General features: G+C 39.1%; 3 protein-coding genes across 4 annotated transcripts in view; all 3 read right to left on the bottom strand.

Moving 5' to 3' along the window:
* Positions 1 to 3,654, bottom strand: part of LOC112455252 (transmembrane protein 132C) — a 31,577-nt gene extending 27,923 nt beyond the window's left edge. For both annotated transcript variants that reach the window (XM_025017054.1, XM_025017055.1), the window contains exon 1: positions 2,381 to 3,654. In XM_025017054.1, coding sequence (XP_024872822.1) covers positions 2,381 to 3,537 — 1,157 coding nt within the window. In that variant the 5' untranslated portion in view covers positions 3,538 to 3,654. The remainder of the gene's footprint in view (positions 1 to 2,380) is intronic.
* A 1,435-nt stretch (positions 3,655 to 5,089) lies between these two features.
* LOC112455254 (phospholipase A2-like) lies at positions 5,090 to 8,236 on the bottom strand. The gene is made up of 4 exons (XM_025017057.1): positions 8,095 to 8,236; positions 7,373 to 7,532; positions 5,780 to 5,968; positions 5,090 to 5,353 (listed from the first exon to the last, which is right to left on the bottom strand). The coding sequence occupies exons 1-4, from the start codon at positions 8,234 to 8,236 to the stop codon at positions 5,203 to 5,205; spliced, it is 642 nt and encodes a 213-aa protein (XP_024872825.1). The 3' UTR covers positions 5,090 to 5,202.
* Positions 8,237 to 10,242: 2,006 nt separating this feature from the next.
* LOC112455253 lies at positions 10,243 to 16,553 on the bottom strand. Its single transcript, XM_025017056.1, has 4 exons — positions 16,374 to 16,553; positions 14,175 to 14,420; positions 12,947 to 13,188; positions 10,243 to 10,672 (listed from the first exon to the last, which is right to left on the bottom strand). The coding sequence occupies exons 1-4, from the start codon at positions 16,551 to 16,553 to the stop codon at positions 10,243 to 10,245; spliced, it is 1,098 nt and encodes a 365-aa protein (XP_024872824.1).
* Between the last annotated feature and the right edge of the window lie 6,264 nt (positions 16,554 to 22,817).

The following is a 22,817-nucleotide window of genomic DNA, read 5'->3' as shown; positions in this document are numbered from 1 at the left end:
TGAGGCTACGCAGATTCTGCGTATATAAACAAACGCATTTCTGTTTTAAAATCTCTTTAGTATGCAGAAACTGCGAAGATGATCTCGATAACCTGCGACCTCCGTAATGAGTCCAACTATCGATACCGCTTGTGTTGCGCGTTATTATCGCCCATACTATGACATTTCGAAAACAAGTAACAAAATTCACGTAAATCATATTTTGGAGAATGTTATAACTAATAAAACTTTGATTCGTTGATTATTCTCCAGAGAATGGAATAGATAAAGTTTTTAACACATACGTTTAATTATCGATTTAATCTCTTAAGAATTTATATTCTAAATAAACTGCGTAATACTGGATCTCTTCATTTCGTAATAATATAAAAAAGAACTAATCGTACATACAAATGCTTTCCGGCTATGTCGTATGCAGAAGCTTTCAATTTGTATTCGTTTGCGAGATTTTAATAAGCTTCCCGGTAATAAGGATTAAAGAAAGTTCATTAGTACCCCACTTTTCGTGGTACTGCTAAAAAAATCTAAATTACATTCCTGTATAATTAATAAATAAACTCGCACGGTCTCAAATATCATATTCAAAGAGGGGCGCAGTTCGTATACGACCAAGCAGAAAAGGGTAATAAATAAAAAATGCAATATCACATCTTTTCGCATGAGAAATTGCTGCAGGGCGCTGCGCCTCACCCTGTGTAAAAATAGCGTAGAGAAATTAGCCCGTCATAAGATTTTTATTAAGAAAAAACCGCTTCAATCAGCGATTACGGAATCGATATTCTACGATGTAGTGATATAGTGCGTTAAAATAATCAAAGGTTTTTTAAGTCGACCGATTTGTCGTGATGATATTAATGCAATAATCACAACGGAGATAGCAGTTTTAAATATAATGTCTATTACGTTACAATTAAAGTATAAAAAGACTTTTTTCGTAGTAGCGCTGTAAGTAGTGGTAGAGTTTTCGCTCACTATTTAATTGTTCGTTAATCCATTAATTATTTAAGGACACACTATGTATATGCGACGTTATGACGTCGACACTGGAACGCCCAAGTCTTTATCATAATAGCACACGTAAATGCATATACAATAGCCTTTTAAGCGGTTCATAAATTTTGGAAGGGCTTCGTATAAACTTCCGCCAAATTATCTTGGATATACTTTCACGCATTGTGCCATAACTCGAGTTGTCTAAAATATTACCGAGCATTAAAATTTATAAATTTTAAATAAAAAAGTATTTATTCCCATCTCAAAAAATAATAAAGAATTTCATGTGAATTGATTGTATGTCGTAACGCGTGGATTAAAATTCTTTACAAGATATCTGAATCATCTGAATCATGAGAAATGCTAATCTGTTTTCGCGATATTTGCGGTACTCTGTGCATAATGGCGGTGGTTCGATTAATTATGTAAGCCTTACCACGTACAGCTTTATGAAACTGATGCGTGCTTTTTATTACAATGGATATGGATCTTGCGCGACTCATATATAGTCCGTTATAGTTCACTCTTATGTACCCTGTACGTGTCGTTATATATCACGGAACTCCTATGCTATGCGACTTATAGTGTTGGTTCAAGTGTTTCGCGATTATCCGACGGAAAAAGTTCCATCCCCACGACACCGGTTCGCATTCCCAACAGCGTGTTACAGAGCCAACGATGCGTTTCTCACGCGGATTGGCTGCCGTTGGTCCGTGCTCGAGTGTACCCCGCGTGTTAGTCGCAGTCGCGGAACTTCCGAGTGCTTACTAACAACAGACGAGCTTGTAACTTCGCTCGCCAGCTTACTTGACAATTCATCCAATTAGAGGATTCCAACCCCTCCCGACGGAACGTTTCCGACCCATTTTCCGGCCGCGCGAGAGTGGTCCCCTCGAGCTGGGATTTAAAAGCACTTTCCGCGAGACACGCGCGGCTAAAAAAAAGTAGATGCAAAGTGAATCTCAATGCGGAAATTGCGACTCTCGCTGTTTGTCCGAAAGTGGTTAAACGAGATATCATAAGCGTGTTTGTACTTGCCGATGCCGCGATCCCGGCGTGAATCACCGTTTATTTGTGGATTTCCAAAGCGTGTTTATCCAGTATCATCAATCTCATAATTAATATATTAGTGAAACTGTACCTTCAATCAATGTTTTTTAAACTATATATGTACATGTATAAACAACGGGAGCCAACAAAAGATGCCGCAGTTTGACGACCAGCCATTTTAATTTATCTTTCCTTCTTATACTTCTCATCTTTAATTTGTCTTCAATTTATAAGTTATCACAAATAATCATCTTGACAAGTACCGCTCTTTCTAAATAGTTAAAGTTTACTCGTTGTCGTATCTAAAAAATTCTAAAAAACTCGCTAAGTTGCTTACCTTAAATAAACCGCGACGATCAACGGCGGTCGCTCCTGCCGCGGGTCTGTCACTTTAACGGGATGTAGGAAGGCCGGGATGTGCAACCTGGACCTCGGATAGAGCGGTCCGTGTGGCACCAGCAACGTTAGCGAGTCATCCGCTCTGAGTTCCTTGTAATCCGCTTTGTTAGGCGCGAGCGGCACTTGACCCAAAGGAGTGACTGGCTGTATTTGCACTCTGGGTCTGCAGAATCCTGACCCACCGGTAGCGTCAACCGAACCGCCACCGTTCCCGCCACTACCAAGTCCTCCCTCCTCCGTACGCGGTTCCAACACGGAGTAAGCAACCTGGATCAATCGCGGCAGACTTTTGACGACCTTGACACGGCCGGAAGCATCGGGCGGCGGTAACGGTGCCCACCAATCGGCCGGTATGGTGATCTGCGCGAGACATACGCCGTTCTCGCCGTCAGGACTGCAGGCGGCCGTAAGCGCGGAAGATGACGAAGATGAGGAGGAGGAGGAGGAGGAAGAGGAGGAAGAGTAACCGTGTCCATTGCTGCTCCTGCTCGCGGCATTACCCCGCGATGGACTGGCCAGGCTGGCGTGCAGCACTACACAGACTCGCTGATGCCGCGCCATCAGCAACTGACGTCTACCACCGGCCTCGCTGCCGGCGTGGAAGAGCACCCTGAGCACGGGCGAGTCGCGCGGCACGCTGTTGGCCACCAGATGAGCTGACATGTCCAGATGGCGAGCGCCGAGTTCCTGGGCGTCCAGAATCGTCGCCGCCGTGAGATTGCGTCGCGTTTCTGGTCCCGGCAATGCGTCCAACGGATCGGGGACTATGTAACGCGCCGGTACAGTCTGTTTGGTGCTAAAAGGACCGTATGTGGCTCGCACTGATACCGGCTCGCTCGTCTGGAAGACGGTGAACTTGTCGATTGAGAGAACAGAGCCAGGCGGCGGCGACGGTACCGTACTCCCCGCATTATTATTGTTATTGTTGTTACTATTCGATGCACTCGTAGATAGCGCCGGGATAGCGCTATCCGACGTGCCGCGGGCCGGATAATATTGCCGCGGTATGTGCTTCAAGAAGAATCCACCGTCCTTATTCTCGAAGTGAACCTCCACTGATGCCGCCACGTCTGGAAAGATAAAAAGAAACGACATGGTTAAACGCGAGTCTCGAGCCCGCTCGTTTTAGAATTATCTGGTCTACAATCAGTTGTTGACATATTAACACCTCGATACTGACAATCCGAATGTTTAACTTTACCTGACATAGAACACGATTTTCTTCAGGCATTGTAAAATATAATAAATATAATTTTTTATATTTTATAGATATATAAATGATGATCTTTGTGTATTTATAATAATAAATACACGTTATGTATTGATGTAAAGCATATTTATACTATGTAGTATAACATCCATAATTCAAAGTCATCTAGATTATATAGTCACCTAATTTTTATATTTCTCAAATGTCTTTAAGAGTGTCTAAATAATCTTTGGACATTCGTCATCCTTTACTTATTTCATACTCTTTCACTGCTCGCCATTTTTCAAATTCCATAGATATTCCATATATATTCCATATATTGCTCTTAAATATTGCCGTCGTCTCACGTTGCGCCTTGGCCTTCACGACGGCAACGGCAACGGCGACGACGACCGACGGCGTGCGATTTCCCCGACAATAAATCACGGCGTTCAACGCGAAGTCGACAATTTTTCCTATCGCGTCGATGGTACACGACGCGATGCGACGAAGAATGGAGTCGCCGGGTTGGCCATTGGAGAGCTGGCGCGCGCTCACGCGCATCCAAAAGTTGGCGCAGGTGAGCGGAGAAGTTGTAAATCGGTGGTAGGAGGGTGCTGGCCTGGCGGCGCGAGGGACGGCGCGGCTGCGCTCCATTCGGACATAAATTTCCGAGCAAATCCCGGAGTAAGCGCCAGCTGCCCGCACGGCCTCGCGTAAAATGGAGGAAAGCCTCGGAAAAGCAAGAAGAGGAAGCGAGGAGAGAAGCGAGCCGCTCCCTCTCCCACTTCCGATTCGACCCTCGTCGCTTATCTCCCGTCTCACAGCGCCCTATAGACCAACCCTCTCGTTTCTTCCGTGCTAGCGTTAGCTTCTATTTCAGCTTCTGTTTTTTTTTCTTTTTCAGATCCGATAACAGGCGATTACGTTAAAATGATTTAGTAGGGTTTCAACGGAACTTATTGCTACATTGTGATGCGAATGAAGCACAACGGCGATGGATAATATATTATAGTGTAGGTGGTAATCAGAGAAATGCTATTTGTGTTAATTTTAATTGCGGTGACTATGTGATTTACGCGCACGCGTAGTTTGTTCAATATCGATAATTTATGTGACGAAACGTTGATTTATTATCAGAAATATCAATTAACGAGACAAAGTTATTGTTTGTTACTAGACGTTTAAACGTGAATCTGTACAAGACACACTTTACGTCTCAGACATCGTTATACTGATGTATCCAACCGTGAAAATGAAACGCCTTCACAATTTGCGGTTGATTGGTGCATTTAATGACCCTCGTAATTTCCACTTTTGCGGATCATCCACCCTACAATCGACCCGCATTCTTGTGCGCGTTTTCCAGATTAACGCATCGACGAAAATTAACGCGCGTTTAAGATGGGACAAAAAAAAAGGAAAGACAGAGTGGGAATAAAGCGACCGTAAGAGCGGTTTTATTGGCACTTATTTAACTACGTTGACAGGCATAGTCGATTGCGAATTTATACGATTCTACACGCGTATGACGTTTCCTCCAGTGGTCGGCGATTCCGCAAAATAGACTTCTATCGGTCTGCGAATGAGGTGCTGGAATCGAGTGATCGAATATGACGGCCGGCCATCACCATCCGGTGGTCGTTTTGGAAATACGTGGGTACGTCGAACCACTGATACATCTTCGGTTGGCTTTCGTCCAGCTCGTACTCCAAACAGCGTCTAGGAATGCTGCCAAGAGATCGTTAGCACATCGTTCTTAAAAGTTTCGAATGCTCGCAATAATATGCAGCTTTTTTGAATCATATGTATTCTACGGTCGCGTATACGTATAGAATTCTCTTACGTTTTCAATAATATACGTCGTATCGGAAATATGTACGCGGTGTATTGGAAAAGAAAATATAAATACATTGAATAGATATTACGCAGATCCAACTTGAAGCGAAAAATGTATTTATTTACACGGATATAATTCCCGATGCATATCGGAATATGATCAGAAAGCAATGAAACTGAACACGATTCGTACATGCGTATTAAAATAAAATCGCGATAAGATCGATGAATCTCTCGTGAATGCCTGGCCCATTTGAAAATCGAGCACCGACTCGCTATTGCCAAGACTCTAATACGCTTACGACTCACAGTGAATGCCGTTTGCAGCCAACGATGGGATAGTCTTCGCGGAAGCACTTCGTGTCTAACACACTGAAGTAGAGGAAGCCGACCTTCGCGCTAACGAGTTCCTCCGAGCTGTGGAGACAGTCGTAGAACCTCTCGTCGCAGGAGCAGTGTAGCCTGATTTTGCACATTTCACGACGCTTTATCAGATTACTCGGTACAAAAAGCGACCTCGCTTCATTTCAATTTAAGATTACTTATACGATCGTTGTGAGAAATACGAAATGGTGACGTTTGTAAGAAAGTGCTTTAAGAATAAGAATAAGATCGCGACGGATAATCGAGGAATTTATACCAAGAGTGAACTAAGGGAAAAAAGTCTACTTTAAACACGAAGGCACATGTCTAAAGTACAGCTTAAAAATTACAAGCTTAGTCCACTCTTGTTCTAAATCCTCTGTTTTATTTTGCATCCTGGAACGCTAACAGGAATCAGCGATTACTAAGGCTAGTGATTTTTTTCGACAATTTTTTGGATAATATTTTTTTGGCGCATATTTGCCCTACAAGTATTTAATATTTTCCATTACGATTAGTAGACGATCAATATTGCAGTGTTTTAATTTTTCTCACACATGAATTATTGGATATTTTGATATATTTTTCATAAAATTATATTCTGGTGAACATTCCAGTTAACGCAAACATCGGATATATTTGCAACAGTTTCAAATTACTGACCTAGTAATAATATATAAAACGTTTTCAATATGTTATAAGGCAAGCTTTTAAAATCGTTTTCTTCCGTCCTACTGCATATCGTAAAAAAATTACCTACGTAATTAATATACCAAGTTTGTAATAATGCGCGACGTCGTATATCAACGTCAAACGTCAGCCGCAACTATAGTAAGACACGCACGAAACTTGGTAACTGTTCCAGTTGCGTGAAATCGCACAACAGACTCGCTGCTGCGGACTAGTTCATTGACTTTCTTCTACAATTGCTATACTGAATCTTTTCGCATGACAAAGTGATATCAGATACGATGCGCATGGATGAAAAATGCTCGTGTATTTCATATAAAAGAAAAATGAAATATTAATTTTTTTTTTCGTTTTCCAGACACTTCGTATTCAATAACGTAAAACTTCGTTTATCTATACTGCATTTAGGTGTTCAATTCTTTTCCATTAGTTATCGATATTTGTAACATGACACAAGTGCATGTGTTATACAAAAAATAACTATAATAGATTGCGTGTGTGCTAAAAAAAGATTATACGTATATATTTTCCTCTACATTGATACAGTCCAACGCTCACGAGTTAACAATATTTTTTTTCCATTATGCCACGAATTACATCAAGCATCTTTAATAAAGTTAACATGTTTTTATAAAAATAATAGCAGACACGATACAAAAATATCTAATGTACCAAATATAGATACTAAAGATTCAAAGATATAAAAGCTCGATAACTTTATAACTCTCACACATTTCGTAAAGATATTATAAGAATTCTCAACAAAATTCAATTAATATTTCAGTTTTTACTTATCAGCTCATCAAAAAGGGGTTGACATAAGAAATATTGTTCTTAATTAATTTTCACCTGGTATAAAAAGCAGAATTGGTCAGGCCGTGTTTGGTCTGCATCGGTTCGATTATATCTTTGCAATTATCGTGTTCGCGACAACATGCGTCAGTCATCGCAAATACTCCCAAATCATTCGGACCATCCGCTATATTACCACTGCCGCACCATTTTGTCCCTGATGAAAATTCAAAGGAACGAAGAACGAATGAGTTCTCTAAAAAATTCTCTCCACGTCATTAAACACAAAAAGAATAGTTATTTTACGATAATAATTATAAGACTCCTAAACCATCCATTATGTTGTATTATTGTGCAAAAAATTATACAAATCTTTTTTGCACTACACTACTACTTGTGAAAATAAATGAAATTTTTATCATTTGCATGAGACAAAATAAACTGTTAAAATATTACTATAAAAATTTAATCTTTTTTATATCCTATATTCTTCAGCAAAAATAGATTTTATAACAGACCAATTTAATTTTGCAATATTTTCCATGAATCGAAAAAAGAGGGTTATCAATAGAGTTCTTAAATTCTATCAAATATATGAACGGTAGGAATTATTTTATCTTAACCGTATATTATACGGATGGTTACTTACAATATTGCAATTTAATGATAAAGAAAATTTAAGTAATAATCATACTTTCCTTCTTTATAAAAAGAATTGTACACACGTACGTTATAATATGATCGTATTGATAAAAATATGTCACTTGAATGAATCCCACCTGGAAATATAAAGGCCGGCTGAAACGTAGTTTCGCGAAGATCATTGCTGTCGGTCCCGCTGTTGTTTGGAAATGCGATATGCCATCCGCGGATATTTCGGGATATTAATAAAAGCACGGAAAGCAACACAATTGGACTCATCGCGACGGAATCCTACTGTCGTTTTAACGAAGGTAGAAAAAAGACTCCCTTTTATACAGTATAACGAGAATCTTCGTCCGTGCGCTCCATTTCGTTTTTAAGCCATCTAATCGCTCGAGTTACGCCCGGCGTACGAAAGAGGCGACTATATATTGCGTTGTGCGTTTGCATTTCCTGCGATGGAATTAATCTGCTTCGAGATAACAAAGCCAGGTTCTAAAAGGGAGAATTATCAAAGGTCTTCCTCGACACGCCCAAAAAAACACGGCGCCGAAGCAAACGGCGAAGTTTGCGCGATAAACTAATACGGTTAAAGTTAAATCTAATTTTCATGAAGGATAGAAATAAATTAACGGTCGAGTGTATTAAAAAGAAAGAAGCACTACAATACGTCTTTAAACTGAATAAAATTACTTAAATATCATCAACAGTTGTTTTCTTGACAAAGGTATGAAGACTTTGCTAACTATTAGTAAGACTTTGTTACTATTTTGTAAGTTATCTGTTTTTAGTAACCAAACGTTGACAATATTCAAATGAAAAAATTGGAGTACGCGATCTAATTAAGCGACGAGTATTATTATTCACCGTTAATGAAATCAACCAGTGAATAATCGCGTACGAATTTCAGTGAAAATTGCGTTTTACGCAACCAAGTCATACAAGAAAGCAAACAAAAATTTATTTTTACGGTAGGTGAGAACGTTTTTTTCCACGACACATGGGTGCGATAAAGGTTTTCGAAATAGCATTTCTATGGACAAACTTCTCCAAAGAGAAACGCGAATTCAAGTGTAGATTTAAATGGACCGCGCGGGATACTCTCATTTCGGAAACAAACGAAAACTCGCCTTCGACTGGATTTTTTCCCCCGTGGTCGAAGTGGCGAGAGTGGCAGTCTCCATTTGCTCCACTCTTAAAGTGAATGCAACACATTCAATGGCATGTGCTTGTCGTACACTGTTTGTTTCGATAGCGTGATCGTGTGATAGCGCTTGATATCAAAGTAAATCCTATAGGGCTAGAAGAGACTCGCGGGCGCGAGTTAGAGTGAGCGGGTTATGAACCCCGGAGCTGACCAGCATACGTCAATATTGTGCAACCGTGATACCAATAATAACTCGACCAATAATCGATTTGCCGAGTTGTTGTTGCCGATACGGTAGCCGATACGGTAGGCGAATTGACAAAATGCACGGTGGAACAGGCGGTTTTGGAAAATAACAGACACGTGCCCTCAAAGAATATCGATCACTTCCGCTGCTCCGAAAGAAGAAATAAATTTTATACGTGTACTTCTGTCTCGTCACCGGGGAATCTATTACTTTTCTTCTATTATTTATTCTATTATTTATTTTCTATTAATACTTTTCTCGTACGTGTAACAAAAAACACGAATAGGCAGAAAATTATATAAACGATGCAACGATTCATAATTTAATACGTTGCGCGCGTATTCTACAAACTGTATCGTGGCTTACATTCGTCCTTTTATGATAACAGTAATCGTTACCAAGATAAATGTTACTCAATACATTATATATGACGTTTCAGTTGCAATCGCCCATGATTATAAATCAAAGATAATTATACAATACCGACGTTGGATGATTATATGACAAAATGAAATGTAATGTGGAATGCATCTGAGAGCTAATTTGTATATATTAATTACAATTTACAAATCTCATGTGAAAAGTGGAACTTGCTTCTTCAATATAATAAAATCACAATTGAGATTGTGATTATATAAATTAAAACAATTTCGTGATTACACGTATAACGCGATCATTTTTTATTTTATCTAAAAAATTATACGAATAATGTTTCCCAACATTGAGAAGATCTTGTTCTCTTATAATTCTTCATAACACAAATAATATTATGTGAAAGCTTACGCACATGTGCATACATAAAAAAATCTTATAATTAAAAATTACTTCGATTCGATTGGTTCGATCGCGAAAACGCCATATTGTGATGTACGGAGGAATACTTTACGATAGTTACGTGCAATCGCACTCCAAAATATCATCGAGATTCGGACAGAGAAAGTGGCGGATATTACGCGGCCCGACCAGACCCTCCTGACGACGCGCGCAGTCTGCCAGCCACAGTCCAACAGCTGTTACACGCTCGGGCGACACCGGCGGACCGATTCCAGATACCCGGAAGATTGTTTCCAGACGACCCGCCTCCACCTCCGCCCGCATCCTCTTCAGGAACTCTTTCAGCGGGTCGGGCGGTGGCGTCTGGTCGCTCTCGGATTCGTCGAGGCATCGGCAGATCTCCGACGAGTTTTCAAGACCGATCCAAGTAGTCGTAGTCTCGGAGTCGATCGCTTCCGCTTCCCCTATGACACCCTCCTCACTCTCCAAGTTAAACTCGAATGCATCATCAGTTGTCTCCCGCACATCGACGTTGCGTTCCGAAAAGCTCTTGCTAGTAATATCGCCATTATGCTCGATGTGATCGATGATCGAAGGAATGACAGGATGCTCGAACTTCGCCTCAACCGTTGACTAAACAAATGTTCAACCGTTTGTCACCGGCGATTGGAATTAATAAACGACGTAATAGTTAAATCATATAAATTTCGCGTATAACTATTTAATAAGTAAATAATTTAACAAAAAGAAAACAAGTTTTAGACGTGACGTATGAGAGATCTTTAAGTGTTCAAAAATATTTAAGCGTTCTTTTTTTACACGATTATCACTATACAAAGAGTAAATTGAGATTAAAATCTACTTTTCACAGATCAACGAGAATATGGCGGGATACTCTGTATATTTTACGATGTAATCGCCCGGTCGCAAAATTCAAAGTGACTGATCGTTTTTCCTGCGTTTTTCCAGCGTGTCCGGCGACCGGCGACGTACCTCGCTCATCCCTCCTCGGAAAACGTGACCATCAATCGATTCGATCTCAATTTCGGTTTTATCGCTGGCGACAGACTGTCTCGCCAACACTATGTCGATGTCGGAGTGCTCCGGGTCATCCCCATAATCCTTCAAGATCTCGAGGCTTTTCGAAGGTCGCTTTTCGCGAGGCGCTTTCCCGCAAACATCCTCGTCAGTGCTTCTCGCCTCCTCCTGATACGTGCTTGATTGAATACGCGTTGATCGACCGTATAAAGCCGAAACGTCCCGGTGTAGACGGAAAGAAATTATCTGTCCCGATTTTACGTAATCTCGACAAAGTTAATGATGGTCTTTGAAAGCGTTGTAAATTATTATCAGGAGAGTACGAATACTAAAAAGATTACTATCTTATCAAATATATATTCCAACAAATGTGTTTAATATTTACGATTTAATTTAAAGCGTGTATCTTACACAACTATAGGATTATAATCTTCTTATATATTATCGCGACGCTACGTAAAGTCCACGATCGCGATGCATTAATTCAGAAGTCACTTTCCATGCAAGTCACTTCCGTACAAAGTTGCGCGGAGTTGTTAATATTTTCCGTAATCTTCATGTGAACTGGTTAATTTTGCTCTTGCTCCGAAAAGCGAGTCCGAAACGCAAATGCGTATATGAAATATGCAGCGCTGTTTGTAATGAGAAGTAGTTAGCAGTACAGAGTGGATATTGTATGGCGAAAGCAGCTTACTCCGCGCATACGCAGGCTTATTGGCAAAATTTTACTCCGAAAATTTATTAAATTTTACTCATCACGCGCACGTTATTACATGCCTGTAATTTCCCAACTGTAACTTCCATATCACGATTCCGACACATGTATATAGCTATCTATTTATTTTAACATAATACTAAATGTATGTATCAATTTAATATTTATGCGTCAAAATAGAGAATTATTAGCATGTCATATTAATGCCTTAATTAATCAGTTATTTAAATATTGCTAAATTATATTATAATTAATAAAGGTAAATTTGTGTCGTAACGATTAAAACGTCGCAAGTTTCCTTTTAAACGTATACTGAATAAATGGAAATGCACGCCTTGCGATTATTAAATCATTATAAAATATGCAGACGTATATGCAACCGTCCGCGTTGTTCTCTTTAGAGAAAGACTGTTATAACTTTGTTATAATTATAACGCTTTGTGGCGGTTGGTTAAAGTGCACGTGATATATGCTTAATCCAAATAACTGTACCATGAATTATGTATATAAATAAATGTCAAATCTGCTCAAAATCGTGCTAATATGAATCAAGTCTATTTATTTCAACGATAAATATATGTGAGCTGTTTATTTCTGAAAAAATATTTTTGTACTATTTGTATGCAATATAGGTATATCAAATGTTACACGATTCGAATCAACCCGGATTATTATGCAATCTATCTTTGAGACAAATGTTGTTTGTCTTCGATAATTTTGCATTCTAAAGATTAATTTCAAATTTCATGAAAAACAATGCTATAGGCTCACTTTCTTCAAATTTTCAAGCTTCTGAGACACATTTCCTCACAAAATTGACTCTTATCTCTATTCGTATTCCTTACCAAGATTACCTACGAACTCTCCGATAGAAATATTAGACGGAGAAAATAGGATATTCCAGAACTTTCTCATTAAGGGTCCCTGAAGCGATTTTTTTTTTACGATCCAATAAGATAAAACAAAGAGTTACCCCGTTACTGAACGAGAGCCGCGTCAGGCCGGATATTTTATTCAACCGGCAGAGAAATGCCACGACTGGCCGATACCTTTTCCGTCGCTGCGAACTCACAGCTGCAAGCTCTCGTCGTCAAATCGATCGTGCCAGACGACGGCTCCGAGACGGACGTTGTCGCGTCGTGCGGGGAATCGGTGCGCTCGGCTTTGCGACGGTGAGGCTCGCCGCCGCAATCGAGATCCGCCAGATATCCGTAGAGATCCAAGAAAATCCTCAAGGGTATCATAGCCGAGCCGCCTTCCGGCTCGTGCGTCAGTAATTCGCACACGTATATCATCGTCTCAAAAAGATTCTAAAGCGGGCGTAACGTAAATTATAACCACGCCCGCGCCGACCGAACGCAACTAACGATATTAACAACATTACAATAATTAGTACCAAGCTGGATTTTCTTAACGTAAACGTAAGATATTGCCGTATAAAAGAAAGCATTTCATGATTTTTGTTAAAATGTAAAAATCTGAAAAGCTATGTATATTGTTAACGTTATACTCGTGTTTATTGACATACACGCGCGTGTATGTGTTGTGAAAGTAAAATATCCGGACAAATATTTTATCTGACGTTTGTTCATTATTTTGTTTTTGTCGAAAATTTATTGTATATTTCTCGCGAAAAAGATTAAAAAATATCGATTGTAATGCGTATGTAGCAAAAGGCATTACTGTATCTTTTAATCAATCGTGATTCCGAATTGTTTTATTTGCGAATGTCCAATACAGTTAATGGCTCTTCTATTATTACCGCTGTGTTAAAAGTTCAAAAGTTGGCAGCTGTCGCTCATATAGATTGCTATCCAGTTAATATCGCTATATCACACTTTTAGTTTGTTCTAATTGTAACTTTCACAGTGCAAATTTTCACAGCGACACATAAAAGAGAGAATAGTCCGTTTTTTCCATTTTGTATTAAATACCTCCTGTCATTTCACCTACTATAATAATTAACTTATGTCTTGTTTATAGGCTTACAATAAATAAAAATTAATATCTTTTTTAAACTTAATAATGAATTAAAGTCAGTTATAGGTTTTTTATGTTCAACAAATTCTCACGAATATAAAAATGCGGAAATCGTTCCGCATACATATATTATGCTAGTATAACGTAACGATGATACATGTTAATGGATTGATAAAAAATAATTCTGAAAATGGGATATTTTCACGAAAAGCAAAAATCCGAGATAAAAATTCGTCATGTTTCCCGATTCCGATATCAGACACACTCGAAAATGCTATAAAGAGATATTGTTCCACTAGTAGCGCTTATAACTCACATTTCCTAAAAATCCACAGGCGACCGCGAGGAATCGATAAAAGTCACAGTATTCTTTATCCTGCAATAAACCGGCAACCATAAAAAGCTGATAAAGACCCGTCTCGGGTAAATCCAATCCTCGCCAGTCCTGCAGGAGGGCTTTCAGGCAGATCTTGTTCACGTGACCGAATCTGTTGAGCAGGGTCCTCAGGTAACCGGGCGTGATGCCCGAGGGGTGTATAAAGGGTGGATATTCCAGTCTATCCTGCAGGGACAATATCGCGGAGGTCGAGATTGTTTACGGTCAGTTAACAATCGGCCGTGGTTCGGTCATCAATAATGCCTGTCGCACGTACGTATATATACATAATGCGCATAACGCGAACCCGTTACGAATCGGTTTCACTGGCATTAGACGCGCCTGTCGAGTCGTCGAGTGTGTCGCGCGGCATTTCCGTCCCGAAACGCATCTCGCTTCCCAGGAGCGCGAATTACGCTGATATTTGTCTTCAGCGCTCTCTCCCTCATTCGGTTCCTATTCTGAGAGCGACGTACGTACGTCGGAAATATCGCTCTATAAGCAAGTATCGCGTGTCAGCTACGCGGTAACGCGATATCCCATAGATAAACGGGGAATTCCAGTTAACAATGATAACGATGACGCGTGCGCGCGCGTTGTTGTGAATAATAGTTGCAAATTAGATTGCGCGCGCTGTAAATTAATCGGTAAAATGCACGAATGTCATAAAGGAGAGAGAAACAGAGACAAGGGAGGAGGGAAGAGGGAAGAGGTATAGTACACTGCACTGGATGTTTCATGAGGGGATATATGCAACTTTAGCAGTATAATTTGACAAAATTGAACGCAATTTCGCGTTTGCGAACATTCGAGCCATGGTATAATTGAGGAGTTATTTAACATCAAAAAGCTTCAGCAAAAGCAAGCTTTTGAGCAAAAGATAGAATAACGTCCATTAAAACTAATTTGAGGTAAACTTCTCACACATTAACAGAATAATATATGCGATGTTTTAATTAACAAGAAAAAGTTAACAAAGTTTAGAAATTTCACGGAACATTTAATATATCATATACCTATAGACAAAAATAAGTTGTGCCCGAATAAAATTAAAAACAACAACAAAATCGATATGACGCTATAAAGAACTTGATTGGCCATCGAATTAATTTCGTTAACCTATGCATTTTGCCAACAATTATATTCATTAATTTGCGTTGTATTGAAGAGTTTGCATTGTCGATAACGTACGAATAATGATAAATGATATTAATAATGAGAATAATATAATATTGCGGTGTTAATATGATTACGGTACAAATGATTTATGCGCAAAATATCGAATGTTTAAGAATTAATGTAGCTCAATTTTTATATTTAATTATTTTTAAACATATTTCGGCGCAGATTTTAACTTTTAATTATCGATCAATTGCGTTCGAGAGAAAGATCGCGCGGCCCACCGCACCGGTTCGTAACTTCTCTTTAATGCTGTTATCCTACAACTAGAATTGCGCAAACTTATAATTACAGACATCCGAAAGAACGCGAATGGACGAACTCAGGAGATGAACGTGCCTTACTTTGACCTGCTTCGCGAATAATATAATAATAATGAATATTCGCAAGAGCGATGTAATAGATCGATTGGCGCGCATGGAATTTTCATTAATTTTGATCTTGTACAAAATATTTTTAGAAATATTTTCTAATAAGTTTTTCCGGCGCTGCTCGAGTTTGAAGAAATGGGAAAGGAGAAGCGAAAGATTGAAAAAAACGAAATAAATATTAAAGATGGATTAATAATGACAAATAAATTATATTGCGCAGGATAATTCTAGTAATCAAAAAGTTATTACTTTCTCTTCCCTCCTTCCCTATATTAAATATTTACACACATAGTCCCATGTCCCATCGATGTTTCTTCAAGGAAAACTTGTTTGAACGAGAAGTAGACTTACGATTACAAAAATGTTCTCTCTCCGAGATGGAGTAGCGCGTATAAGTTCAATTTTGATATTTCTCGAAAGTTTAAAATCCTTATGTTGATTTTTTTCCAAGCAAAGTTTTCCTCATAACATGAAATTGCGCATGTTTCATGATGAATAATGGATCCGAGGAAAGGTAATACGAGTAGAAAAGGAGATCGCAAAGCTCGACTGACGCGAGAACGACGTGTTTGCACAAAAAGGAATGTACCTTCGCCGGAGGCACCTCGCCGTTCGCCAGAGCGCGGAAATACGTGGCGGTCCATCGCAGAAGATCGTGCGGCTGCGTGCGAATTGCCGCTTTCGTGTAGAGTTTCAGAATATGCGGGAACGTCGGTGGTATGTTTATCTGTTGGCCGCAGTAAATCCGCTTGGTCTGCGAATCTGACATTGTGTGCGCGCTCGCGGAGGGAAAGAAGGCCAAGACAAGCGGAAGAGAGACAAGAGACGAACGGAACGAGATTCGACGTGAAACGATTCGATTGATTTGCACGAACCGCCCGTCGCTTGTTGCCTGCCGCCGTTGCCGCGCCGTCGCGCCGTCATATTCTATTTTCTTTGAAGAACTGTCGATGGGTATACAGGAAACAGCGATACGAACAAGGAGCTCTACATAGTTTCACGAATTGTGGCGAGGATTGTCGTTCTCGAGTTGTGATAGATAGATAGTAAAATGGAATATATTTCAGAATGCATAATACGAAAACGATGATTTTGGAAAAGAGAGAGAGAGAGGGGGGGAGGGGAAATTCTTTAATCTTTTATTCTTTTCAAAGAACTTATCTTCTATTTTGTTGTAGAAAAATTAATTGTGTAATATACATTTTTATACATTATTTGACACAGGAAATTAATATAGACTATGACACTACAATTAGTTATATAATTGTTTCTTTTTGTTATTAAAAATTTTTAGTCTGTCGTGCCACGCATGTAACGTTGCTTTAGCTTTAGCAGCTATTCTTCGGGAGAAAACCTTTAGATTAAACAATGAAACAAAGATTTATCTGAACATGTATAATTTGAAAGAGATAAGTTATCTAATAAGCTATCTATCTTTACATAAATTTTGTATCGTAATCCAAAGCCTCCCTATAATTCGCGGAAAATTCCGCTAAAGTCCTCCACAGGGAATTTAACACACGCTTCCAGCGAACTTAAACTGCAATAACCACGATCGATGAAACATTGAAAACGTACTTCATTTTACGAGGGGACACGTCGGACCTTTTAAAATTTAACTAGTCGATCGATTATTTGATTCCCATGTGCAGCTTTTATATCTACTCGTTCAATTTCGGCCAATCTACCACAATTAAGACGTATCTATCAACCTATTTTTTAAACTTCGTAATAAACTTTATAATAAAATATTGTGAGCAGCGAGTCTATCCATCTGGGTAAGTGGTCGTTTTTTCGATCTTATTTTAAATATACTTAATCTAATGTAACCGTAGTTCTGCAAATTGAAGAGTGTTGATATACGTCACGTACAGAAATTTAAATTAACAAATCCGCGAATGATACTTAATGTCAATTAAAAAATATGAAATTCCGAGAAAATTGCGATACGCAAGTTTGCAAATTCGAAATTTTTTAAATTCGAATGTTCGATTTAATTTCATAAAATTTAGAGGTAGTTTTTAAGATACGTGCACAATCATCCATGGCCGCGACCTCAATGAACATACATTGTATATGTGCACCGTCAATATTTTTACAAACGCGATGAAAGCTCGATGAATTATCTGGAACAATAAGACCAATACGCCGACCACCTCCGACACTCTCAATGGAATACAAATGGTACTGGGCAAACAACAGAGATCGACAGCCCTCTGGAAATCGAATGCTTGCCACCACCGGTGTCCTCCACCACCACGTCAGAATCAATGATCGATCCGACCCCATTCCTCCCTTTACATTATTACGACCCTCATTCTATTACCCGTACGTCGGCACATATACATTTCTCGATGTACGGCCTCTATCGCTTTTGTCGCGATGCATAAATGAAACATTCCTATTCAGCGCACTTGCACTGCTCAGGCTTCCCCGCGTTCTGCGTTGCCTTTTAACATGTGTAGAGAGTATGTTCCCTATGAGATAACTTGATTTTGACTTTTCTTCAGCTCATATTCTATCGACTCGATTAGTGATTCGGTATACTAATTGACGAACATTGAACGAATTAAGGATTAAGAATAGAGGTAAGTAGTAGCACAGAATTGAATTCTTGCCTAATTCGATATCAACTGAATACTTTAATAAAGAGAGGATATATAATTTCGAGAATATTAATGTGAGAAATATGAAATAAGTTGGAAAAATAAATTAGAAGGTTACAATAAACTTGGATTATTCCTAGGAAAAATCAAGGTAAAATTTCTTTAAGAATAGAGCATCAGTGAATTAATATTGCATACCAATGCGATTAATTATCTCGAGAGAGAGATACTCGTATATATAAATTTGCTACAGTATTAAATTATATCTTATCTTGAAACAGTTTCTATCTGCATTCCTGTTGTTATCGATAAATTAATGAATAGCTGTAATAAATTATTAGCAAGATCGGATAAAGTTCTCGTTAAAGAAAAGTTCAAGTGTCCGAGAGAGATCGTTGATAATTATTAGCATAGGTACTTTTAAGAAATAATATTAAAACTCTATCAGAAATTAAAAAGTCATAATCAATAGCAGACTGTAATCAGAGTTTTGTTACGAAAAAATTGCAAGCAAATTTTCTGAGTAACAGTTTGCCGTTTCCCTTTTTGAATCCGCTCTTTATCTCCCTTTTTCATTCTCTCTCTCTCTTTCTCTCTCTCTCTCTCTCTCTCTCTCTCTTTCTCTAGATGCCCGTATTTCCCTCCGGCGAACATCTCGGAGGGTAATCGCTGAAATAGTTTTCAATCGATCGATCGCCAGCCGCGGGTGCGCCGCGGAAAAAGAGCGCGCGCGCGCGCGCCGTCCGCCTACCGCAATTCGCGACCGTTATACGCGGCGCGGCATATCATCCCCCTCTGTTTCGTCGCGAGCTTTAGCTCCGGGAATATCGGGAGCCTTGGGTTCAAATAGCGAGCGGAAGCAATTTCGTCGTCCTTCGGGAATGGCCTTGGCATGACCGCCGCCGCCGAGAACCGGGACGTCGCTCGGCGTCCCGCCGCATCAATCGTCCATTGAATGAAACTCGGTTGTGGGCTGCGGGCTGCGGGCATGAGGAGCGTAATAAGCGTCGTGAAACCCATAAAATCGAAGCCACTGCTGGTATATCGTCCTTTGACGTACATCGCCGTGAATTAAAAAAATGCAGCCGCTGGACGGTTATTAATCAAAAGAGATGAATCGTTCGAACGTAACGTCCGCTTTCTATTTTTTTCTTTTACAGCGAGACGTTTCGCGTCGAGCGGAGACTTAGCGGTTGGAACGGACGTCGGTGAACAACGAAATCGTGCGCTAATGGCGACGACGAGGGAAATTTATGTGCGTGAGAGGATTGCGAGCGATGCTGGCTGAATTATTAGGATGGTTTTGGGCGAACGTTTTAACCGTACCATCCTTCTGCTGGGCGTTAAGCGGAAAATGAATGTCCCGCCCGCGTGCGTGTGAATATTGAAATTTTATCTCAAAGAATCTACGTATACTATATTCGCGTATTCGCACATCCAGATGGGGAAAATATTTTCACCGAGATTTTCACGTAATAGGATTTTTTAGAATTAATTTCACGCAAAGAATGAAAAGCAAAGACATCAAAACGTAAAACATTTCAATGTTATTCGGGTGTCTTTTTGATTCTTTTAATTCTATAAAATGTCTTTGAAATATTAACCTTTGTTGTGCACACCTCTTCAAAATTACGTATTGTGCACAAGGGGTCTATTAGACCCCAGTCACTTTTAAACGTTTATTACAGACGTACAATTCGTTATTTTGACTCAAACAAAATTGCTGGCGATTGTTCAAAGCTTCCAAAATAAGGTCTAATAGGTTTCATTAATATTTTGCAACATAAAAAAATTATAAATGATATGTTAACTAAAAAAACCGAAAAATGGACTTTTCACTTAAAAATGCATAAAAAATTCAATTTTTAATATTTTTTAATAATTTTTGTGGGATTACTTTCTTGAAATACTACACTTTCAAGGAAAAATATTAGTTTATAGCGGAGTTGAAAAAAGTATATTTATATTGCTATGAAATCACGCGTTTTTCAACTTCTCACCACTGCCAAGAGCAGACTAAAGCCGGGCGGGCAAAACTATGTATAAGATCTTGAAGTGTTATCCCTAAACTACAGGTAGATCGGCAGCACAGGTCCCGATCCGCATTGTACGTATTAGAAAAACGCGTTTGAAAATACGCTGGGATCTAAAAGACCCAGTGTGCACAACAAAGGTTAAACTCAAATGCATGACTTGAAGACGTCATAATATCTTGTAGGAGAAATTACGGAGACGTTGGATAACTCTGGCGATGTATCGTCATTACATATGAACTAAATGACAATGACTTTTGACTCCTTTGGTTTCGCGAACAATGCTATAAAGACGACGGGAGCTGACTTGTTCGTTCTTCGACCCGCTTTCGTGAGTTTCCGTGCAAGTAATTGCGGGACAAGTCGGTCGGCCGCGGCCGACGCGGAGCGGCAACCGTGTTCGTATATAGGTACTTCCGGCGCCTAGCTGCAAGTATTATGGCGCTTGTGGCAGCGCTCCTCGGTGCATCTGATACCGACAATGAATAGGCGGCAGGCGTAATGCATGCCGCTGTAACAGTTGCACGAAGCGAAACGACGCGGCGCGACTTTAATAACTAATATCGGAAGGAAAATGCAGAAACAAAAACGAGGTTAAATTTATAAAATTGCCGCGCCAGAGCTGATTTTCCTATAGAAAGTATTATACTCACGAATTATATCTCTTTCTTTATTATCCCAGAGATACGGTCAATTTTTAATAAAATATTGCATTATTTCTTCTAAATTTGGAGAATATAAATATTCGAAATATCTCTCGAAGATTTACATAACTTGTATAAATTGTAATGTTCTACGTTGAGTTTCTGCTTGATGTGATTGAGTAATAAAATCTTATTTTTTACTTAAATTTACACCCACACACCCACCCACATACACACAAACACACGCGCGCGCGCGCGCTCACAAACTTGATTTCAAATAATTTTAATTCAAATATTAATTACTAAGATTATTAATAATTTAATGTTGAAAGTTTTCACAAAAAAAAAATTGATTTGTCAAACACAAATTATTATTAAAATTAAAATTAATATGTTGCAATATTACTTAATTTGCACATCTGCAAATTAGTTTCGCGCCAAGTATAATACACGCGCAGCGCGAGACCGCCGTGACTCTTTTACACGAACGCACGAGTTGCAAGTACCCGAGATTTTGAGATCTGAATAATATGTTGTTACCATGCGAGATGAACGAATTGAGCCATTTGCGTAATTAATTTTGGTTAATATTCATTATGAACTGAAAGCTGGAGAGCATCGCAACTAATAAAATAATTAGTTAGCTGTGAGAACCCCTTCCTCCACATATGTACAATATGTGTGCTTATTAAGATTCGCATTATATTTCACGGCACACGCCAGATTTACTATAGTTGGTATCATAAATTAATGATATTTCGAACTAGCTGCCTAGCTAAATAACCGCGAGAGATTTAATTTTGCGCAATAATCCAAATAACGCAATCGACAAAGATTTGTGCTCGTGCAATCGGCGGAATTGGTCCGCGATACGGCCAAGGTGTCGGTTATTAGAGCCGAGACTAATTATAGAAGCGCGACTAAATCACCCACTGGTGACACCGGTAGTTGTACCTAGCACCTGGTGCAACATTGTCTTCCATCTCGATGCACAGATTGCATCCATGAGCGGCAGCTCATGCCACGAAAGCTCGATGGATACCCTCGACATAAAGCACATTTGCATAGCAAATTCCATGGCACTCTGGCGTAACTGAAATTTTTCTCTTATACATTAACGTTTCGCTGTGTCGGTGTGTATGTGTATGTTTCCGGTTTTAACTGTATATACTACACACATCCAACTATATATTATTATAAATTTTGCACAGCAATGGGGAATAAAATTTTAATTTATTCATAATACAATTAATCCCATAAATTTACTAACAATTTACTATGTAAATCAAACAAGACATTTCACAATAATTCTGAGATAATGTGTGTATAATATGAAAAATAAGTGTAAATATATTTAATATAAAATAAAGATAAATAAATAAAATAATCAAATATAAAGATAAACCGTACAACTTTAGCCGTCTTAAAAGATTATTCAATGCTGTATCATCGATATTATTCATAAAAATAAAATATATAAACAGATTATACGCACTTTATAGAAATGCCTTTAAATAATAATGAAGGCTCGAATTGTTCGATAAAACCAAACGTTCTGTTTCGTTGTAAGGACGCTCGTGCCAAGCGCGACATCGTTATACCATGCTCGTCAAACATAATCTTGGCGTGTTTGGCTAAATTAAACTCTCTTGGCGATTTGAGTGAAACCCAAAGCGGGTTCGATGTCGTTAGCGCAGATTAAAACGACGCGACGGCTCATTAAGCACGTCGTTCGGTAGACGTGGAATAT

The sequence above is a fragment of the Temnothorax curvispinosus genome, unplaced genomic scaffold, assembly GCF_003070985.1.
Source record: "Temnothorax curvispinosus isolate PA1 unplaced genomic scaffold, ASM307098v1 QBEX01005936.1, whole genome shotgun sequence".
In the NCBI taxonomy this organism is placed as follows: Eukaryota; Metazoa; Arthropoda; class Insecta; order Hymenoptera; family Formicidae; genus Temnothorax; species Temnothorax curvispinosus.
The sequence above is the reverse complement of the archived record's forward strand: the minus strand, read 5'-3'. Positions and strand labels throughout refer to the sequence as shown.

Bases quoted from the DNA above. Each gene is read 5' to 3' on its own strand.
- LOC112455254 (XM_025017057.1), bottom strand. From the start codon at position 8,236: ATGAGTCCAATTGTGTTGCTTTCCGTGCTTTTATTAATATCCCGAAAT. The intron at 7,533-8,094 runs GTGGGATTCATT...AATTTTCATCAG, and splicing joins GCCGGCCTTTATATTTCCAG to GGACAAAATGGTGCGGCAGT. The intron at 5,354-5,779 runs GTGAGTCGTAAG...CAGCATTCCTAG, and splicing joins GGCTGCAAACGGCATTCACT to ACGCTGTTTGGAGTACGAGC.
- LOC112455253 (XM_025017056.1), bottom strand. From the start codon at position 16,553: ATGTCAGATTCGCAGACCAAGCGGATTTACTGCGGCCAACAGATAAAC. The intron at 14,421-16,373 runs GTACATTCCTTT...TTGTCCCTGCAG, and splicing joins GCGAGGTGCCTCCGGCGAAG to GATAGACTGGAATATCCACC. The intron at 10,673-12,946 runs GTTCGCAGCGAC...TACTAGCAAGAG, and splicing joins ACGAGAGCTTGCAGCTGTGA to CTTTTCGGAACGCAACGTCG.